This window comes from Schistocerca americana, chromosome 1 (genome assembly GCF_021461395.2).
Source record: "Schistocerca americana isolate TAMUIC-IGC-003095 chromosome 1, iqSchAmer2.1, whole genome shotgun sequence".
NCBI classification, from domain to species: domain Eukaryota; kingdom Metazoa; phylum Arthropoda; class Insecta; order Orthoptera; family Acrididae; genus Schistocerca; species Schistocerca americana.
This window is the reverse complement of record NC_060119.1, coordinates 310,266,755-310,287,175: the sequence shown is the minus strand read 5'-3', so window position 1 is coordinate 310,287,175 and position 20,421 is coordinate 310,266,755. Positions and strand designations below refer to the sequence as shown.

Here is a 20,421-nt window from a genome sequence, read left to right as displayed (position 1 = left end):
GACACCCAAACAATGAGCCACATTGTGAATGACTGTCCAATCAAACGCTTCCCTGGTGGCATTGAGAAGATACATCAAGCATCCCACGAGGCACTCCGCTGGATCGAGTCCATCAACATCCGAGCGTAGTCTGAGCCGTTTTAAAACTCGTGTACTACATATAATTTCACATGTTCATTTTTATATATATTTCTTTATTTTGCTAAATGTGTATTATTGTAATTGACGCATACGATAATAATAATAATAATAATAAAAGCACAGTAGAATCTTTAAAGAAACGCAGTGAACAGTCGATAAAACCGGATGGTTATAATTAAAGTCCAACTACTCGCAGAGGTCCAGTGTCAGCTGTAATCATCGTATAGCAGCGAAACTTGGTAGCTATACTAATGCGTTAATGCGGAACCGATTTACGCTGGATAAAAAAATTAGTTACAATTTTGGGCACCAGGTTCAAATCTGGAGATGTACACTGCTTATATGACTGTATAACATCCATGCAGTCATTTGACAAGCCATAAGTGGGCAAACAGTACGGCTATCGAGAACAGAGACCGTGCACTCTTGGTGAAACTGTTTTATGTGAACTGCAGCAATTACTACAGTGCTAAGGAGAGGCTCGACTTCATTCAATGGTTTAAAGAAGATGATAATGAAATTCTTCCGATCCATATGTGGCATACGGCAAACCAGTGCTTAACAGTATTGGTTAAAAACAGTCTTGGTTGCAGTTTTAGTTTTTTATTTTTCAACGACGCGTTTCACCTTATTTAGGCATCTTCAGGTTATCTTTTCTAGAAGGACGCGAGAGGCACCAAGATCTGCATTACGCGTTCCCGTTCACAGGAGCGAGGAACAGAGTAAGATGGGGGCACAGGTAGTAAGCATAATGCAAGCATAAGCATCATGCTTACTACCTGAGCCCCCATCTGACTCTGTTACTCGCTCCTGTGAACGGGAACGCGTAATGCAGATCTTGGTGCCTCTCGCGTCCTTCTAGAAAAGATAACCTGAAGATGCCTAAATAAGGCGAAACGCGTCGTTGAAAAATAAAAAACTAAAACTGCAACCAAGACTGTTTTTAAACAATAATGATAATGAAATTCGAAAGCAGTGGTAAGCTTGGTGTGGCACGTGAGCGAGTAAGGGGTCCTATCCAGGTGGAAGTTATTGACGAGGTTGCCGTTGCTATAAATGACCATGCAGCACGTGTGCTAGTGCTCGAACAATGTCACGAGAATTGTACATCCCATGGTTAACAGTGCGTAAAGCTTTTCGGTTTATTTTACACTGGTACTTGTACAAGATCCAGACGGTGTAGCAACTGAAACCTCGTGACCCGCAGCAACGTTCTGAATTTGCTCTCCGGTTTCTGGCGTGGATCGAAGTTGATGACATATGGTCACGCAATATTCTATGGACTGACGAGGCACATTTTACACTGCACGGTGCAGTGAAAATGCAGAACTGCCGAATATCGGTGTATTTTTAAACAGCATGTTGTGCTTGAAGATTCATGCACTTGCCGTATGTGACTCTATGGTATCCATTCACAAGCACCTTTATTCTCGGTCCGTTCTTCTTTGAAAGGAATGCGCCCGGAGAGCTTGTCAGATGTACCGTGACGCCTGCAAGTTATCGAGACCTCCTTGTAGAGCATGTGATTCCTACTTTCGAAGAGCGTAGCTGTGTGGAAACCAAGTTGGGGCGACACCTAATGTCGCTCACCCAGTGAAAGATCTGCTTAATGCAGACTGCTAAGAACGGTTATCTCCAGAAGTTTTCCAAATGCACGGTCGGCAAGAGCACCTTCTGTGGAGCCATGTGACTTTCGGGTATGGGGATATATAAAACAACGCGTTTACCATGGACACGTTCGGTCTCTACCTGAACTGAAGGCTAACATACTCACACGGGACACTTTGCTCAGATTTCACCGGAATTGCTGAGAGCAACTTTGATCGCGTCGTTTTATGGATGCAGCATCTCGTCGACGTCCCCGACTTTCGTACAGTCTTATAAGTGGTGATTAATAATAAAATAATCATTATGCCTTTCTCAATTGTTTGACCTTTATCTTTCTGCGTCCCGTTTCTAATTCATTAAAAATGGAAATATTTCTATATGTCTTTCTTGCATCTAGTGGCCAAAATTCAAACTAATTTTTTTCCAGGGTAAATCGTTCCTACATTAACGCATTAGAATATCTACCAAGTTTTTGCTGTCTTATGATAATTTTACTCCACACTAGACATGTGTGAGCAGATACAGTTTAAAATCACCCGGTAAATCAGTGTAATTATACAATTCCCAAGTTAGTTGTAAGTTACTGTGGCGACTAAACGTGTACACTACAAACAAATGCAATTAAAATTTAGTCCTGGACGCTTGCGGAACGTAGTTGCTACTGGCTGATGTATTTTCGTAGATAATGGTGGAAAGCCGGGAAAACATCGTATTCAGAGTGGGAGATGTGGTAATATTCCCTGTGTCTCACGCATCCATCTGTGAATAAGCACAGAGCCTGAAGCGACGCTTTCACCGGAACTAACCGAGTGTCTCGATGAGAGAAACTGACCTGCAGTGCGGCCGATTCCGGTGTGGCAGGACTTGGCGCCCCGAAGGTCCGAGAAGCTCTGGTAGTTGGAATTCTTCTTGATGACCGCCACGGCGTAGTACACGTCCTGCAGAGGGCCGTACACCTCGCTCAGGATCGGCTTCAGGTCGTACTGCCTGCACAAAGAACGAACGGGAGCCGCCGTCAGACACAAGCAGCACGGTTTCTCCGGCTATACCCACTGCCACTGCTTCAGGTGTTACAACACAAATATTATTTAAAAGACGTTAAAGTCAGACGCTGATTTGTGGACATAATCCCCAAGTAACCACGTAACTACCGGAAATGTTCTAAAATGCATTTGGCACGTTACTTGCACAACCGTCTGTTGATTCGCCATGAGGTCGCCATAGTGCTATTACTTTAGCCATGATCTCTTTCTACAATTTCGTTCTTTTCTCCCCGGCTAGTTTCTGTCATATTATTCAATTCAAGTGGTATCTTTATTGTCCAGAAAATCGCTTAACCGTCGGCTCGTTATTCTCATTTTTTTGATTTACACAATTTGCATCTCCTGAAACTTGCTTCACTTTTATTTCGTGAGAGGTTCAAGATAATGATAATGAAATGTGATTTTGGGCAATTTTCTTATAAGCATAACACTCTTAAGCCGTGTATCACTGAGATATTGAACGAAGAACGTTTTTAATGGAAGGATATACCTTTTCTATCTAGATTAGAAAGCTTCTGAAAGGTCGAGTGCAGTGATATAGAGCTCGTTAATGTTGGCTTTGAACATTTTCAAAAAAGTACTCGAACAATGTGCTAAAGATTAAAAGCAAGGTGATAGTATACACAACTTGATCAAAAGTAGACGCGCCCCTATTAATGGACATTAACATGGGGTGTGACTACCCTTCGCCTTTACCACTGCTTGTACTTTTCTGGGGCCTTTCAGTGTGGATGAATGGCAGCCCATTTTCCTCAAAAGCTGAAACTAGTTAAGGTAGTGGTGCTGTGCGCTGTGGTCTGGAGGAAAGTTGATGTCCTAGCTCATCCCAAAGGCGTTTCATCGGGTTCAAGTAGGGACTTTGAGTAAGCCATTCCATTTCAAGAACGTTGTTGTCCACAAGCCATTGTCTCACAAATGTGGCCTTATGACGAGGTGCACTGCAATGGTGAAGCATACAATCCTGGTATCCGAACTGTTCAAGGTGCAAAAAAAATGGTTCAAATGGCTCTAAGCACTATGGGACTTAAAACACCTGAGGTCATCAGTACCCTAGACTTACAAATACTTAAACCTAACTAACCTGAGGACATCACACACATCCATGCCCCAGGCAGGATTCGAACCTGCGACCATAGCAGCAGCAGCGCGGTTCCGGACTGAAGCGCCTAGAGCCGCTCGGTCACAGCGGCCGGCTTTCAAGGTACACAAGGCCGTAAAATGTGTTTATATCCTTTCGCAATAACCATTTTCTTAACTTCAACACCGACTGCATATTTTGATCTACCAACTATAAAAATCAAGAGCAAACTGTATGTCATGTCTAATGGTATCAATACAGAAACTTAAAATGGTGACATACTGCAGTTTAGCCGCCTGAGGATGTGGTGTAATACAAACGGAATCCCAATGGATTTAACTAACTTTTTCACAAAGTGTGAATGTGTATATAAATCACGGTTCGACGATTGCGGGCTGTTGACCAAGAACTTCCCCAAACACTCCTCCACCCGCTAAAGATTTAAATTAATGTTCAACGGCCGTACGTGGAGAGTCGGTAAACAGCGGTATTTCACTGGAAGAAGTATTTACGTCTGTGGGCAGCCTCTCGCCGTATTTACGACAGAAGAAGCCTCTGAAATTTCGCTTTGTTTAGTGGCTCCAGGAAATACGCCACATTCTTGTGGTCGCCTTTAAATGGAACTTCCACAAACTGATCCAGGCTCCCGCGTGCAAATCTACGCTACCTCCGAGAATCTTCCAGAAAATGCGATAACGATGTCACGAGAAGAAGTGTGTTTCATTCTCCCGTCTCTCAGTACCGAGTGCTTTGGATCTCCTGTTAAGATGTTTACAACCATCAAGATTTAAAGTCCCACGGAATAGTCAATGTGTTCAGTGCAATCTCTTGCATCATTAAAGTAGCATCAAATTATGTTCACGGAAGACACCACCTCTGTTATGCTGTTATCCTAATGATATACGATTGTGTACGACAAGGTCACCACATTTTACAGTTCAGAAACTCTGAGCGGTATCACGTGGTCCAGTAAATGAAAGAAACGTTTATCCATAACACTTGCACACGCCTTCTGGTTTTTGTACCGACAAAGCGCCCACAGGAATATACGTACGTCGAGATGACCAGTGTGCGTTACGTAGCAGATAGCTGAATTTAATTCCGCTCTATTATACCATGTAGGCCAGACTGAAGTATCTCATTTAGGGCACCTCATATAGTTGTGCACTAACTATGTTATGTGTATTTCCTGGAAGTTTTTATCAGCATTTTTGAAAATGAAACTTGGAGAATAACATTACGATGGAAACTGCAGTCTAGGTTTAAGGCAAGTGAGTTTAGTAAACTTGCTGGCCTGACATTTCCTCTACGGACCTCCATCATCTTTCGAAGATGGAACGGCATGACTGTACACGGTTCGTGATGACAATTCCTTGATGCAACAGGATGTGTCTTATAACCGATACCTCGTTTTCGTTATACCATAAGTTTCTATTTTTCTCAAATTGATTCAGTGCCTGTGCAATAGTTATCCTATCCAGCCGTCTAATTTTCAGCTTTCTTCCGTAGCAATAAGTCTGAAAAGTTATTTTCTTCCTATATAAACTGTTTACGTCCACGTTTCAGTTACCTAGAGCGCTACACTCCAGGTAGATATATCAGAAGAAAAAGATCTTAATACTTACAAGTATAACTGATACAAATAGCGGAAGAAAAAATAAATTTACTGTTGTTGTGGTCTTCAGTTCGAAGATTGGATTGATACAGCTCTCCATGCTGTTCTATCCTGTGCAAGCCTATTCATCTCCGTATAACTACTCCAACTCACCTCCTTTTGAATCTGCTAACTCTATTCATCTCTTGGTCTACCTCTACGACTCTTACCCCTCACAGTTCCGTCCAATACTAAATTGGTGATCCCTTGATGTCTCAGAATGTGTCCTACCAATCGATCCCTTCTTCTAGTCAGGTTGTGCCACAAATTTCTTTTCTCCTCAATTGTACTCAGTATCTCCTCATTATTTGTATGTTCTACCCATCTAACCTTCAGCATTCTTCTGTAGAACCGCATTTCAAAAGCTTCTATGTTCTTCTTGTCTAAACTGTTTATCGTCCATGTTTTACTTCCTTACATGGCTACACTACAAACAAATACTTTCAGAAAAGACTTCCTAGTATTAAATCTGTATTTGATGTTATCAAATTCCTTTTATTCAGAAACTCTTTTCCTGCAATTCCCAGTCTACGTTTTTCATCCTACTTCAGCCGCCATTATTTTACTGCCCAGACAGCAAAACTCACCTACTACTTTAAGTGTCTCATTTTCTAATCTAATTGCTTCAGCATCACTTGATTTAATTCGACTGCATTCTATTATCCTTGTTTTTCTTTTATTGGCGTTAACTTATATTCACCTTTCAGTATACTGTCCATTCCGCTCAACTGCTCTTCCAAGTCCTTTGCTGTCTCTGACAGTACTACAATGTCATCGGCAAACCTCAAAGTTTTATTTCTTCTTCCTGAACTTTAATTCCTTCTCCAAGTTTTTCTTTGCTTTCCTTTACTGCTTGCTCAATTTACAGATTGAATAATATCGAGGATAGGCTAAAACTCTGACTCACTCCCTTCTCAATCACTGGTTCCTTTTCACGCCTCTCGACTCTTGTAAAAGTGGCTCATGGTATTTTACCCCTGCCACCTTCACAATTTCAAAGAAAATACTACAGTGAACATTGAAAAAAACCTCTCTCTATGTCTACAGATGCTCTAAACGTAGTTTTGCCTTTCCTTAAACTGTCTTCTAGGATAAGTCATAGGGTCAGTTTTGTCTCACGTATGCTCACATTTCTCGGGAATCCAAACTGATCTTCCGCGATGTCGGCTTCTACAAGTTTTTCCATTCTTCTGTAAGAAATTTGTTTTAGCATTTTGTAACCATGACTTACTAAACTGAAGGTTCGATAATACTCACACCTGCCAGCACCAGCTTTCTTTGGAATTGGAATTATTACATTCTTCTTTGAAGTATGAGGGTATTTCGCCTATCTCACACATCTTACACACCAGACGAAAGAGTTTTGTCATGGCTGGCTCTCCCTATGCTATCAATAGGTCTGACGGAATGCCGTCTGCTCCGGAAGCGTTGTTTCGAGTTAGATCTTTCAGTGCTGTGTCAAATTCTTTTCGCAGTATCATGTTTCCCATCTACTGTTCATCTCTGTTCTCTTCCAGTTCTATGATACTGCCTACAAGTTCATCTCCCTTATATAGACCCTCTGTACACTTCCTCGCCTTTCAACTTCCCTTCTTTGTTTAGGACTGGTTTTCCATCTGATGTCTTAGTCTTCATACAGCTGTTTCTCTTTTCTCTAAAGATCTCTTTAATTTTCCTACAGGCAGTATCTATCCTTCCTCTAGTGATACATGCTATCATTACATTTGTCCTCTAGCCATTCCCGTTTAGCCATTTTGCATTTCCCGTCACTCTCATTTTTTTAAACGTTTGTATTCTCTTTCGACTGCTTCATTCACAGCATTTTTATATTTTCTCCTTCCATCAACTAAAGTCAATATCTCTAGTGTTATCCAAGTATTTCTAACAGGCCTTGTCTTTTTACCTATTTGATCTACTGCTGTCTTCACTATTTCATCTCTTAAAACTACTCATTAGTCTCCTACTGTATTCCTTTCTCATGTTCTAGTCAGTCGTTTCCCAGTGTTGCCTCTGAAACTCGAAACAGGCTCTCGTTCCTTCAACTTATCCAACTCAGATCTTCTAAATTTCCTACATTTTTGCCAATTTCTTTAGTTTTAATCTACAGCTCACAACCAACAAACTGTGGTCAGAGTCCATCTCCGCCCCTGTAAATGTCTAAAAATTTAAAATCCGGTTCCTAAATCTCTGTCACATCATTATATAATCAATCTGAAACCTTCCGATGGCTCCAGGTCTCTTCCGCTTAAACAACCTTCTTCCACAGAACTTTGAACATAGCTGCTAAGGTTCAGTGACCGTCTCAGAATTATATTGTAACAAATAAGCCCTCGGTCACAAATATTAAGTCAAAATTGACCTGGTTTCGACAATACTATGAGCGTCGTCTTCAGAATTAGAGTAACTGCACTAAAACATTAGGTATATAGTACATTAATAAAATTAAAGTTTGTACTCGCTCGAAAAGATGCAGTACTTACAAATCACATATTAAAAAAGATCTAAGCCGGAAAGGCGACGTCATGAACACTTGTGAGATGGCGAGCCGCTAAGGGCTGCTTGTACTGTGAACAAGGGTTGCAATAAAATTCCCATTTGTTAGAAGAAATTTGGTTATGATTTCATCAGTTACTCCCTGGCAACTACTTCATGTTACATAGTGTGATTAAATGTGTTAATGTTCTTGATGAATCGCTAGTAAATAAAATAAATTCTTAAGAATATTCTTTGAAAATAAAATACGGTTCATTAATGTTTGCAAAGATGTAGTTTCTCTGTCTGGCGACCGTAAGTTGGGTTTCCCTTGGTTTTCATTTCAGGCAAAGGCCTGGATGATACTCTCGGGAAGACCATGGTCAGCCATTTGTTCTATCCCCGTAGAAATATTCTTGCGTATTCTATGTAATTTGATATTATTATCACATCTGTTTTTATTGTATTATGATGACAAATCCTATGTCAGTGTGTGATGATTCCTGGATGAATAAAAAATAAATAAAATAAATTATTCCCAAGACAGGGTTTTGCGTTTTCCCTTATTAGGCCGTTTGCTTGATGCATTGTAACATACTATACTACAAACATACGCATATACATTCCATTGTGCGATGTTTGCAGTTGGAGTGTATTAATGTCATCGGATGAGTAACGTAAGGGGTGTCTGTACTGAAGAGATAATATGTTATTAAGACCCGTAACAGTATTTTGTTGTTTTTAACGGTTTCTCGATAAACTTTTAACGTATACCAACTGCTACGATGATAACGCAAAGTAACTGAAAAGTGCTCACTGAAATAAGACGTCGCTCCTGGAACAGTTTGTTATTCAGGAATGGTATAAAATGCCATAGACCAATAACCGCAGAGGGTTCAGTATGACTGGGGTGGCAGTTTATCAGAGCAGGACCCCTGAGCTGACGTTACACTGTATATCTCACGGCTGTGGCGTGGTCTCACCTGACAGCGGTGAGGGCCTCGCCGCCGTCGAGGCTGATGACGTCGGCCTCGCCGTCGCGGATGGCGGCCAGGCACTCGCGCACGTTGCCCTTGACGACGCAGCCCAGCTTGGGCCGGATGTCCCGCGAGAAGGCGCCGGCGCTCAGCGACCGGCACTTGGCCAGCCCCGCCGTGGACGTCACGCAGAACCTGACGGGGTCGTCGGGCCCGAAGTTGCGCCCGATCACGTCCGAGTAGTTGGCTGCAGCAGGGGAACACCCAGTCAGCGTGGTCAGGGGGCGGGCAGACACAACAGCGCCTCTGCCAAGGGCGCCGCGCCTCGCTGCTCTACACTCCCAAAAACTAATTTCTCTTCTATTTTTATTTCAGTTTCTCAATCTGTATCAAATCTCTCTCTCTCTCTCTCTCACACACACACACACACACACACACACACAGACACTGCTGCTTGCTGCTAATCTAAAACCACAATCAACTCGCGGACACAGCCCGTTAACCACAATACATTTTCTCAGTTTGGAACCGATCTAAAAGACCAGAGTTGGAACTTTCTGGCAGATTAGAACTGTGTGTCGGACTGAGACTCGTACTGGGAACCTTCGCCTTTCGCGAGCAACTGCTCTACCGATTGAGCTACCCAAACATGACTGACGACCCGTCCTCACAGCTTTACTTCCGCCATTACCTCATCTCCTACTTTCCAAACTTCACAGAACTTCTCTACATCTACATCTACATCCATACTCCGCAAGCCACCTGACGGTGTCTGGCGGAGGGTACTTTGAGTACCTCTATCGGTTCTCCCTTCTATTCCAGTCTCGTATTGTTCGTGGAAAGAAGGATTGTCGGTATGCTTCTGTGTGGGCGCTAATCTCTCCCATTTTATCCTCATGGTCTCTTCGCGAGATATACGTAGGAGGGAGCAATATACTGCTTGACTCTTCGGTGAAGGTATGTTCTCGAAACTTCAATAAAAGCCCGTACCGAGCTACTGAGCGTCTCTCCTCCAGAGTCTTCCACTGGAGTTTATCTATCATCTCCGTAACGCTTTCGCGATTACTAAATGATCCTGTAACGAAGCGCGCTGCTCTCCGTTGGATCTTCTCTATCTTTTCTATCAACACTATCTGGTACGGATCCCACACTGTTGAGCAGTATTCAAGCAGTGAGCGAACAAGCGTACTGTAACCTACTTCCTTTGTTTTCGGATTGCATTTCCTTAGGATTCTTCCTTGGTAGAGCACTTGTCAGCGGAAGACAAATGTCAGGAGTTCGAGTCTCGGTCCAGCACATACTTCTAACCTGCCAGGAAATTTCATATCGGCGCACTCTCCGCTGCAGAGTGAAAATCTCATTCTGTAATGCTCCAGAAGTGTTCTATACGATCCGAATCATAGTTTCTTTTTGGGAGAGCGCGGAGAGGGGGGTAAGTGCAGGCGTTTATACTTGCAAGTGTGTGCAGCAACTGTAACATCCAGCTCTAAGAAGCTTGAGCAGGGCTGAATATATTTTCGTTGAATAACAGCTGTACTTCTACCCCAGTATCTTTTCTTGATCATTACTATTTGCAAAACTAGGCGACGTTTAAAAATAATGTCTTCATTGATAGTTAAGAACGATATACAGGGTGACACACGGGAGACGGACGGTTTTGAAGTGAGTAGTACTGAGGGTGCGGTGGTGGGAGGTGGTCGTGGTGGGGATAGTTCTGATCCACACAAGACGCCATTTCATTTACTCAGTCACTATGGAGCAGTGGGACTTACAACGTCGAGTGTTTGTCTATGATAGTTTCGTGAAAAGTGGTGAGTCTATTATTGTTACGCAGCGATTGTCTCGTGCGCGGTTTAATGTCAGTCGACATGGAGCCATTCCGAGCCGTAACACAATCTTCAGATGGATGGAAAACTTCAGATCAACTGGAAACATACTGGATAAGAAGCATCCTGGCTCGAGACGCAGAGTAACGACACCAGAAAATGTTGAAAGGGCAAGGCAAGCCGCAGTCAGAAGCCCAGGACGGTCAGCTAGACGTCATGCTAGTGAGTTACGAGTCAATCGTGAATCGGCTAGACGAATTTTGCATAAAGAATTAAAATTCCATCCCTACAAAATGTTCATTGTCCATCAACTTAAGGAAACTGATTTTGCTGTACGAGAAGACTTCGCTTACAGAATGCAAGTGATTTTGGGATCGAATGAAAATGAAATTTTGTTGATGAGCGATGAAGCTCATTTTCGTTTAAGCGGGACCGTGAATAAGCAAAACTTACGTTACTGGGCTCCATAGTATCCACACCTTATCCACCAGCATCCTCTACACTCAGAAAAAGTAACAGTCTGGTGTGCTCTTGGCTCTGTTGGCATTATTGGACCTTATTTTTTTGAAGAGAACGGGGCCACAGTTACTGTTAATTTGGTTCGTTACATTCGTATGCTTGAAACATTCTTGAAACCAGAACTAAGAAGACGACGAATCCCTTTAAAACGCGTTTGCTTCCAGCAGGATGGGGCAACATGGCACACCGCAAACACTTCAATGACAGTTCTTAGACGCATGTTTCCTAGCCGGATTATCTCACGTTTTGGCAATGTTCCTTGGCCTCCCAGGTCTCCCGACTTGTCAGTATGCGACTTTTTTCTGTGGGGGTACCTTAAGAACTGTGTCTATAACCAAAAACCATGAAATTTTGGCGAGTTGAAGAATGCAATCATTCAAGAAATTGCTGCCATCCCTGCAGAGATTTTAGTCCGTGTGATGGAAGATTTTGAGAAGAGACTTGAGTCCTGCATTCGAAATGATGGACATCACCTTGACGACATTATTTTTCTCACATAACTTTGTTAACTAAAATGGCAAATAAGGAGCTTTGATTTTGTGTAAATAAACATGCATTAATTCTAAGGTAGGCTGATGATTTCATTAAAAACCGCCCGTCTCCCGTGTGTCACCTTGTATTTGTAACTATTTCTCCGACATTCGTCTCCACGCTCAAGCAAAATAAAAAAACTGCATAATAACAAACAAAAGTGACAGAAGTTTATCACAAAAAGCAGTTACTAAGATATTTCTTATTTTATCACTTTAAGACACCAACTTACGAAATGTTTCAAGCTTTTTTACGAAGACATTTTTCTGCTAAATTTGTTTGGAAATGCCAGTGGTCACTTATTTCCTTTACTTTAACATATTTGGTCCGTGGTGGATATTGTAGGTTCGTTCTTCAATTTGATTCCTTCTTACTGCAGCTGAGTGTATTATTTATACAGCTCTTGATTTTATTCTTGACTGAAAGGGGAGTGTTTTGTACCGATTCAAATATTTTACATTATATAGTTTTCATAGGAAGGTTAGTGTAGACTACTGATGCGAGTGTTTTGATGAATATTAGCAGTGGTGTATTGGTTGATGCCTATTAACGTGTGAAAACGCCGAAGCGACATAGATGATTCTGAGACAAATAATTTAATATGAGATACGTGGGACCGCAAATGTCAGGAAATACCCCAAAAGTGGATGAAAAATGTTGAACCCGTGACGTCACCAGTCGATTACCTCGCCGCACTTGCAGCGGTTGGGTTTGTCGCTCCTACTCCCGCTGATAGAGGGTCTGTGCGTTGCTCATTGCTACTCTTGGCTACTCTGTTTGCGTAGTAGTCATCGTAGTCTCGCAAATGGCTCTGAGCACTATGGGTCGTAGTCTTGCATTACCAGTGCCGCCAGTACAACCGTATCAGATATTACAAGAACGTAGAGTAGCCAAACGGAGTCTTGCCGCTCTAACGGCTGGAGTAGAATCGACAAACCCAACTGCTGCACGTGCGGTGACGTACGTAATCTGACGACGCCACGCGTTCAACATTTGTCAACCACTTTTGGCGTATTTCCAGACATATGCGGTCCTATGTGTCCTACATTAAATTACTTGTCTCAGCGTCAGCTCCATCGTTTCAGAGTTTTTGCAAACGTTAATAAGAATATATAAGAACGTCGTAAAACTGACACACAGAGGCGAAAATAGGTCCTCAGTTTCTGGCAACAAAATTTAAGTGAAAGGTATTTTCACGGCGTACCATTCCGCACTCTGTTCTGCAAGCAAAAAAGAACGCGAAAGTGATGCTACACTCCGTAAGAAAGTTGATATACCGTGTCGGACGATGTAAAAATGTTATGGGAGAAGGTAAAGGAAGGGTTTAAGCTTCTGATAGGCATGACGTAGATATGGGATACCCCCTTGCAGGCCTTGCTTGCTTAAGGAGCTATTCTAGCGTCTGACTATTGACATTTATGCAAAAGAAGGATAATATATCTTGATGGAAAATTACGGCTCGACTACCCGTCAACGACGAGGTCTTTAGAGGGACGTCACAGGACAGAAACGTACGTGTACGGAACCAAATATCGGGAGCTATCAAGGCATTCTGTTACAATAATATACGGAAATGTCCGCCCCTGGTAGCTAAATGGTCAGCGCGACGGAATGTCATACCTAAAGCCCCGGGTTCGATTCTCGGCTGGATCGGAGATTTTCTCCGCTCAGGGGCTGCGTATTGTGTTGTCCTTATCATCATCATTTCATCCCCATCGACACGCAAGTCGCGGAAGTGACGCCAACTCGAGAGACTTGCACCAGGCGAACGGTCTACCCGACGGGAGGCCCTGGCCACACGGAATTTCCATTTACGGAAATGAAGGGAAACATAAAATCAGCGTGAGAGCTCGAACTCCTCCGTAATGAGAGTGCGGTACTTCTTCCACAGTGCCTCCTCTACTTGAGATGACCGTATCTTCGATAGGGTCGCCCGTGAATAGGAGTTAAGCGTTAAACTGCTGCGCCGTTGTTTCTGACAGCGTACCAAGACATGACAGACATGTATCAAACTCGAGAGACAGATGTGCTATGTAGGAACGCTAATAACCAAATTATCTGCAAAAGTAACCCGCGACTGGGTTATGCCACACGATCGATGAACACGCCATCGACACCCAACGGTACTGACCTTTGTTGAGGTACGCCTGCGGGCTGATGGGCTGAGCGTTGTCCACGGCGACTGTCTTGTCCTTGAGGATGAGCAGCACCTTGTTCAGCCAGGTCGCGTCCTGCTGTTCGCCCAGCGTGTTGGCCAGCTTCAGCTGTTGTCTCAGCTGTGGGACCTCACTGTAAATCACACACAGTGACGTTTTCTCAGCGACTAAAGGCAACTGATCCCTTATTGCTAGATATAAAAACTGCTTCACTCTATTGCAATGTGCACGGCTATTGTGCCATGGTCCAATGATTTCTTTGAGATACTGAAAGTATCGTCCTATCTACGGAGCAGCTCTTCAAGAGAAGCTGTAGGTTCTGTGAAGGCCTGGTTTGCTGTCTGGCCTACTACTGATTCCTTTAGGATGAACAGAACTATATAAACGAGTAATATAGTTAAATATATTACAGTATAAAAAACTATCGGACGTCCTTAGAAGCTGCAACCTCTCCTGTAAATGTTCTCCGCAGATGGGGACAAAACGTTGGGTTTCTCAAAAACATTCATTAGACCTCTGCACAATATCTCGGAATATGGCAGTTATAAGAGCAGAGGAGCATGAAATGAAAACAGTGGTTGGGAAGGGAGTGAGACAGGGTTGTAGCCTATCCGCGATGTTATTCAATCTGTATATTGAGCAAGCAGTAAAGGAAACAAAAGAAAAATCCGGATTAGGTATTAAAAACCATGGAGAAGAAATAAAAACTTTGAGGTTCGCCGATGACATTGTAATTCTGTCAGAGACAGCAAAGGACCTGGAAGAGCAGCTGAACGGAATGGACAGTGTCTTGAAGGAAGGATATAAGATGAACATTAACAAGAGCAAAACTAGGATAATGGAATGTAGTCGAATTGAGTCGGGTGATGCTGCAGGAATTAGATTAGGAAGTGAGACGCTTAAAGTAGTAAACGAGTTTTGCTATTTGGGGAGCAAAATAACTGATGATAGTCGAAGTAGAGAGGATATAAAATGTAGACTGGCAATGGCAAGGAAAGCGTTTCTGAAGAAGAGAAATTTGTTAACATCGAGTATAGATGTAAGTGCCAGGAAGTCGTTTCTGAAAGTATTTGTATGGGGTCAGGCCATGTATGGAAGTGAAACGTGGACGATAAATAGTTTACCCAAGAAGAGAACAGAAGCTTTCGAAATGTGGTCCTACAGAAGAATGCTGAAGATTACATGGGTAGATCACATAACAAATGAAGAGGTACTGAATAGAATTGGAGAGAAAAGAAATTTGTGGCACAACTTGACTAGAAGAAGGAATCGGTTGGTAGGGCATATTCTGAGGCATCAAGAGATCTCCAACTTAGCATTGGAGGGCAGCGTGGTGGGTAAAAATCGTAGAGCGAGACCAAGAGATGAATACACTAAACAGATTCAGAAGGATGTAGGTTGCAGTAGGTACTGGGAGATGAAGAAGTTTGCACAGGATAGAGTAGCATGGAGAGCTGCAGCAAACCAGTCTCTGGACTGAAGTACACAACAACAACATACACTATTAATAAGGAATATATGAATATTTTGCTATTTACCCTAGAGTACTACAGACTACAGTACTAAATACAAGCAATTTTCAGCAGCATAGAGAGAGAGCAAAGGTGAGAATGTTGGGGTAGTTGCCCAACAAGGGTGGAGGAATACTCACTTGAGCAAGTCGTCACTGGCGAGGTACCCCTGCCACGGCCTGGCAGCCCAGCGGCACGCCCTGCCCAGGATGGGCTTCCTGGTGCCGTCTGGGCAGAAGTACGCGTAGTCATTGGGGTCGTAGCCAGTCTGATTGACCACTACTGTTGGATCGCCACCGATCTCGATCTGCAACACAAGAGCGTTCCCGTGTAAAAGATCCAGCATCCGCAACGCAGTTGTCTGCAGGTGGAATTCAATGTCTGTGTTTCTGGTTCTTTGTGATGTTGAGGGTCTATTTTCCTTTAGACAATACTCAGCACTGACATACTGTCGGACCTCTGGCAATAGGTCATGTTGGGGCCCGTCCCTTGCTTGAAGGGAATACAAGGCATCACACAAATGATTTACTTATTGGTTTTATTTGCTCTATTGGAATTTCAAAATGTACTGTCCCATGTTTGGATCGAAATCTAAATAGATGATTTTGTAGACATCAGCTACAGATGAGCATTCTGTATCCGCGAAAGAGAAAATAGTATTTTCTCCTGCTGACATAGTTCTACATCACTTTGCGTTTCAAGACTGCAATAGAAAGTGAATTTTGAGCTTTTTATACAGAAAGTATCAGATGCTGCCTCGGCAATAGTTCCTTAGTGAAACTACGGAAACTTGATTCTCGGCTCTTTATTTTGAAGTTTTTCTCTATGTAGCTGGTCCATTCGAAGAAACTGTTGATTGAATAGTGCCCGGATATAGCTGGTTAAAGCCCATACACTTGATTCCTTATGTCTGTCTTCCTTTCCTTATGTTAGGTGCGGCTATGCAATTCAGTTGGTAAGAGCATAGCTTTCGAAACTCCAGAGGAGCTCATAGTTTCAGTATTTCCAGATTTCGTAATTCTGTTTATGTTGTGAAGAAGGAAATATTCTGGAACAATGTACGTCGAAGGTCAGTATTGTTGCTGACTACCGGATACTTAGGAGGTCTAGATTGCAGAACTCTACATTTATAGGAAATTCACCGCCACCTAACTGATACGACCATTCAGTAACAAAGCAAACGAAAATTTCTGCTTGTACATCATCTGCAGAACGTTTGCTTTTTTCCTTAATTTCATAAATACATCTTGAAGAAGAATTGTCAAGTACCTTGTGAACAACGATTTTTTCCGGATAAAACTGTCTGTTTTTGGTCTTTAGCTCAGCCAGTACTTTCTCTATGAATTAGCACGTGTTGCATTTTATTACTTTTTAGATATCGTATAAATGAGATTTCGTACTGTTTTTTACACGTCTATGAAGACGTCTCGCAGATTTTTTCACATCAACGATAGTTACCGATAATCAGCAACAATACTGACCTTCAACGTAAATTGTTCCAGAATATTTCCTTCTTCACAACATAAACAGAAATACGAAGTCTTGAAATATTGAAACTATGAGCTCCGCTGAGGTTTAAAAACTATGCTCTTACCAACTGAATCAGGCGAACACAGTGGCTTAAAGCCGATAGTACTTTTCAACTGCCTTTCTGTCGATTTCATAGAAGCATGTGTTCCGCCAAAAGCAAGACTTTCATTTTAAAAAGTAATATTTGTTACTGATGCTTTTCAAAAAGAAACTTGAAGATAATTCGAAGATGTACCTACAAAGAATGGAGAATTACAAGTAATTAAGAAAATTACATCGATCCTACAGAGAAAAATATTTTATCTATCGTAATGTGTTTTTATGATTTTGGGTGACATTCATCAAGATTTAGTGGACATTCTCCAAGCCCTCGCCTGCTTCCTCGTAACCATTCTTCTACTCTCCTCATACAGATGGTTACAGTGTTGCCAAATCACTCTCACAACATTCCGGTATGATCTTTATGTTGACAATAATTCAGAGTTTACAGCTATCATCAACTAAGCTTATCTTTCGCTTAAAGGAAGTGGGACACTAGCATTAGTAATTGAAGTGCAGTTTGTATGTGAATCTGTATTCTGTATCAAAATTTTAAAATACTCTTCTAGAAATTGAAATAAGAACACCGTGAATTCATTGTCCCAGGAAGGGGAAACTTTAGTGACACATTCCTGGGGTCAGATACATCACATGATCACACTGACAGAACCACAGGCACATAGACACAGGCAACAGAGCATGCACAATGTCGGCACTAGTACAGTGTATATCCACCTTTCGCAGCAATGCAGGCTGCTATTCTCCCATGGAGACGATCGTAGAGATGCTGGATGTAGTCCTGTGGAACGGCTTGCCATGCCATTTCCACCTGGCGCCTCAGTTGGACCAGCGTTCGTGCTGGACGTGCAGACCGCGTGAGACGACGCTTCATCCAGTCCCAAACATGCTCAATGGGGGACAGATCCGGAGATCTTGGTGGCCAGGGTAGTTGACTTACACCTTCTAGAGCACGTTGGGTGGCACGGGATACATGTGGACGTGCATTGTCCTGTTGGAACAGCAAGTTCCCTTGCGGGTCTAGGAATGGTAGAACGATGGGTTCGATGACGGTTTGGATGTACCGTGCACTATTCAGTGTCCCCTCGACGATCACCAGTGGTGTACGGCCAGTGTAGGAGATCGCTCCCCACACCATGATGCCGGGTGTTGGCCCTGTGTGCCTCGGTCGTATGCAGTCCTGATTGTGGCGCTCACCTGCACGGCGCCAAACACGCATACGACCATCATTGGCACCAAGGCAGAAGCGACTCTCATCGCGGAAGACGACACGTCTCCATTCGTCCCTCCATTCACGCCTGTCGCGACACCACTGGAGGCGGGCTGCACGATGTTGGGGCGTGAGCGGAAGACGGCCTAACGGTGTGCGGGACCGTAGCCCAGCTTCATGGAGACGGTTGCGAATGGTCCTCGCCGATACCCCAGGAGCAACAGTGTCCCTAATTTGCTGGGAAGTGGCGGTGCGGTCCCCTACGGCACTGCGTAGGATCCTACGGTCTTGGCGTGCATCCGTGTGTCGCTGCGGTCCGGTCCCAGGTCGACGGGCACGTGCACCTTCCGCCGACCACTGGCGACAACATCGATGTACTGTGGAGACCTCACGCCCCACGTGTTAAGCAATTCGGCGGTACGTCCACCCGGCCTCCCGCATGCCCACTATATGCCCTCGCTCAAAGTCCGTCAACTGCACATACGGTTCACGTCCACGCTGTCGCGGCATGCTACCAGTGTTAAAGACTGCGATGGAGCTCCGTATGCCACGGCAAACTGGCTGACACTGACGGCGGCGGTGCACAAATGCTGCGCAGCTAGCGCCATTCGACGGCCAACACCGCGGTTCCTGGTGTGTCCGCTGTGCCGTGCGTGTGATCATTGCTTGTACAGCCCTCTCGCAGTGTCCGGAGCAAGTAGGGTGGGTCTGACACACCGGTGTCAATGTGTTCTTTTTTCCATTTCCAGGAGTGTAGGTCTAAAGTAGGCTTTCAGTATATTCACTACAGTAATTTCCTCCAGCTCTACAAGAAAGCCATAGGGCAGTTAACTGCGGGAAAGGCCGTAACTAATTCCAGACTACCATAACACGGACAGCGCTTCCAGCAAGAGCTCTCTTCGGCAGTAGATGTTGCCCCTAGGAGGCTCCACTTCCAGTGCTGACTCACCCCAAAGTGCTTCTTGACGTAGTACACCTTCGTCCAGGCCACCTCGCCGCCGTTGTCGGACAGGCATCGCAGAGCGCCGTCGTAACCGGAGTAGTAGTCCGGATAGTTGCAGATGTCCGGATGCTCGCACAGGGCGCACAGATTGGAGTACTGCTTCTCTGCAAGGCAATAACGCTCCATTGAACCACAATGAAAAAATTAAATCGTTAGCTTTTAAACAGTTTAGTTTACCATTAGACTACTTAAGCGAGCAACTTACAAAATTAAACAAAGAAATGTTTGGTAGGCAACTGATTGACATAATAAGAGCGTTTCTTCAATTCCTGTGTTACGGATATCTTTCGTGTAGGACACATATCGAAATATGTGGTGCTACAGAAGAATGCTGAAGATTAGATGAGTAGATCACATAACTAATGAGGAGGTGTTGAATAGAATTGGGGAGAAGAGAAGCTTGTGGCACAACTTGACTAGAAGAAGGGATCGGTTGGTAGGACATGTTCTGAGGCATCAAGGGATCACCAATTTAGTATTGGAGGGCAGCGTGGAGGGTAAGAATCGTAGAGGGAGTCCAAGAGATGAATACACCAAGCAGATCCAGAAGGATGTAGGTTGCAGTAGGTACTGGGAGATGAAGAAGCTTGCACAGGATAGAGTAGCATGGAGAGCTGCATCAAACCAGTCTCAGGACTGAAGACCACAACAACAACAACAACATATCGAAATAAGCATATTCCCACGATGGGCGCTTAAATATTATAAATCCATTCCAGGTAAATTTGAGATAGTCGCTTTATGAGCGTTCTTGACCATGTGTTTTGCGCAGACGTATTTGCATGTGAGACCTGTCTTCTTCATATGTAAGAGAGAACACTGAAATTGCGAGATCGGACTTTGCCATTGTCGGAGCGCCTACTTTCTCCTGTATAGGCAACCTGCAGCGTATAAGAGTAGAATGTGCGGTCTGAACTCCAGGTCATAGTTTCCACCAGACAGTACAGGAGTATACGACGATTACAAAACTATTGAGGCTTTTGAGGCGGTTTGTTACACTGATTGGTTCTCGTATCGGGATCTACAGCCAACATTTTTTTGTGATGCTTCACCATCATTAATCACTGCTACTGCTAAAGATTCACCATTTATTTGCAACTGACCC

General features: G+C 43.5%; 1 protein-coding gene across 1 annotated transcript in view; it reads right to left on the bottom strand.

Annotated features, from left to right (window-relative positions):
• LOC124596214 (transferrin) overlaps window positions 1–20,421 on the bottom strand; it is a 58,081-nt gene that overhangs the window by 16,532 nt on the left and 21,128 nt on the right. The window contains exons 6-10 of the mRNA XM_047135272.1: window positions 19,263–19,420; window positions 15,657–15,823; window positions 13,981–14,138; window positions 8,980–9,220; window positions 2,582–2,736 (exon numbers count right to left, since the gene is read on the bottom strand). Of these exons, the coding sequence (XP_046991228.1) occupies window positions 2,582–2,736; window positions 8,980–9,220; window positions 13,981–14,138; window positions 15,657–15,823; window positions 19,263–19,420 (879 nt within the window). The remainder of the gene's footprint in view (window positions 1–2,581; window positions 2,737–8,979; window positions 9,221–13,980; window positions 14,139–15,656; window positions 15,824–19,262; window positions 19,421–20,421) is intronic.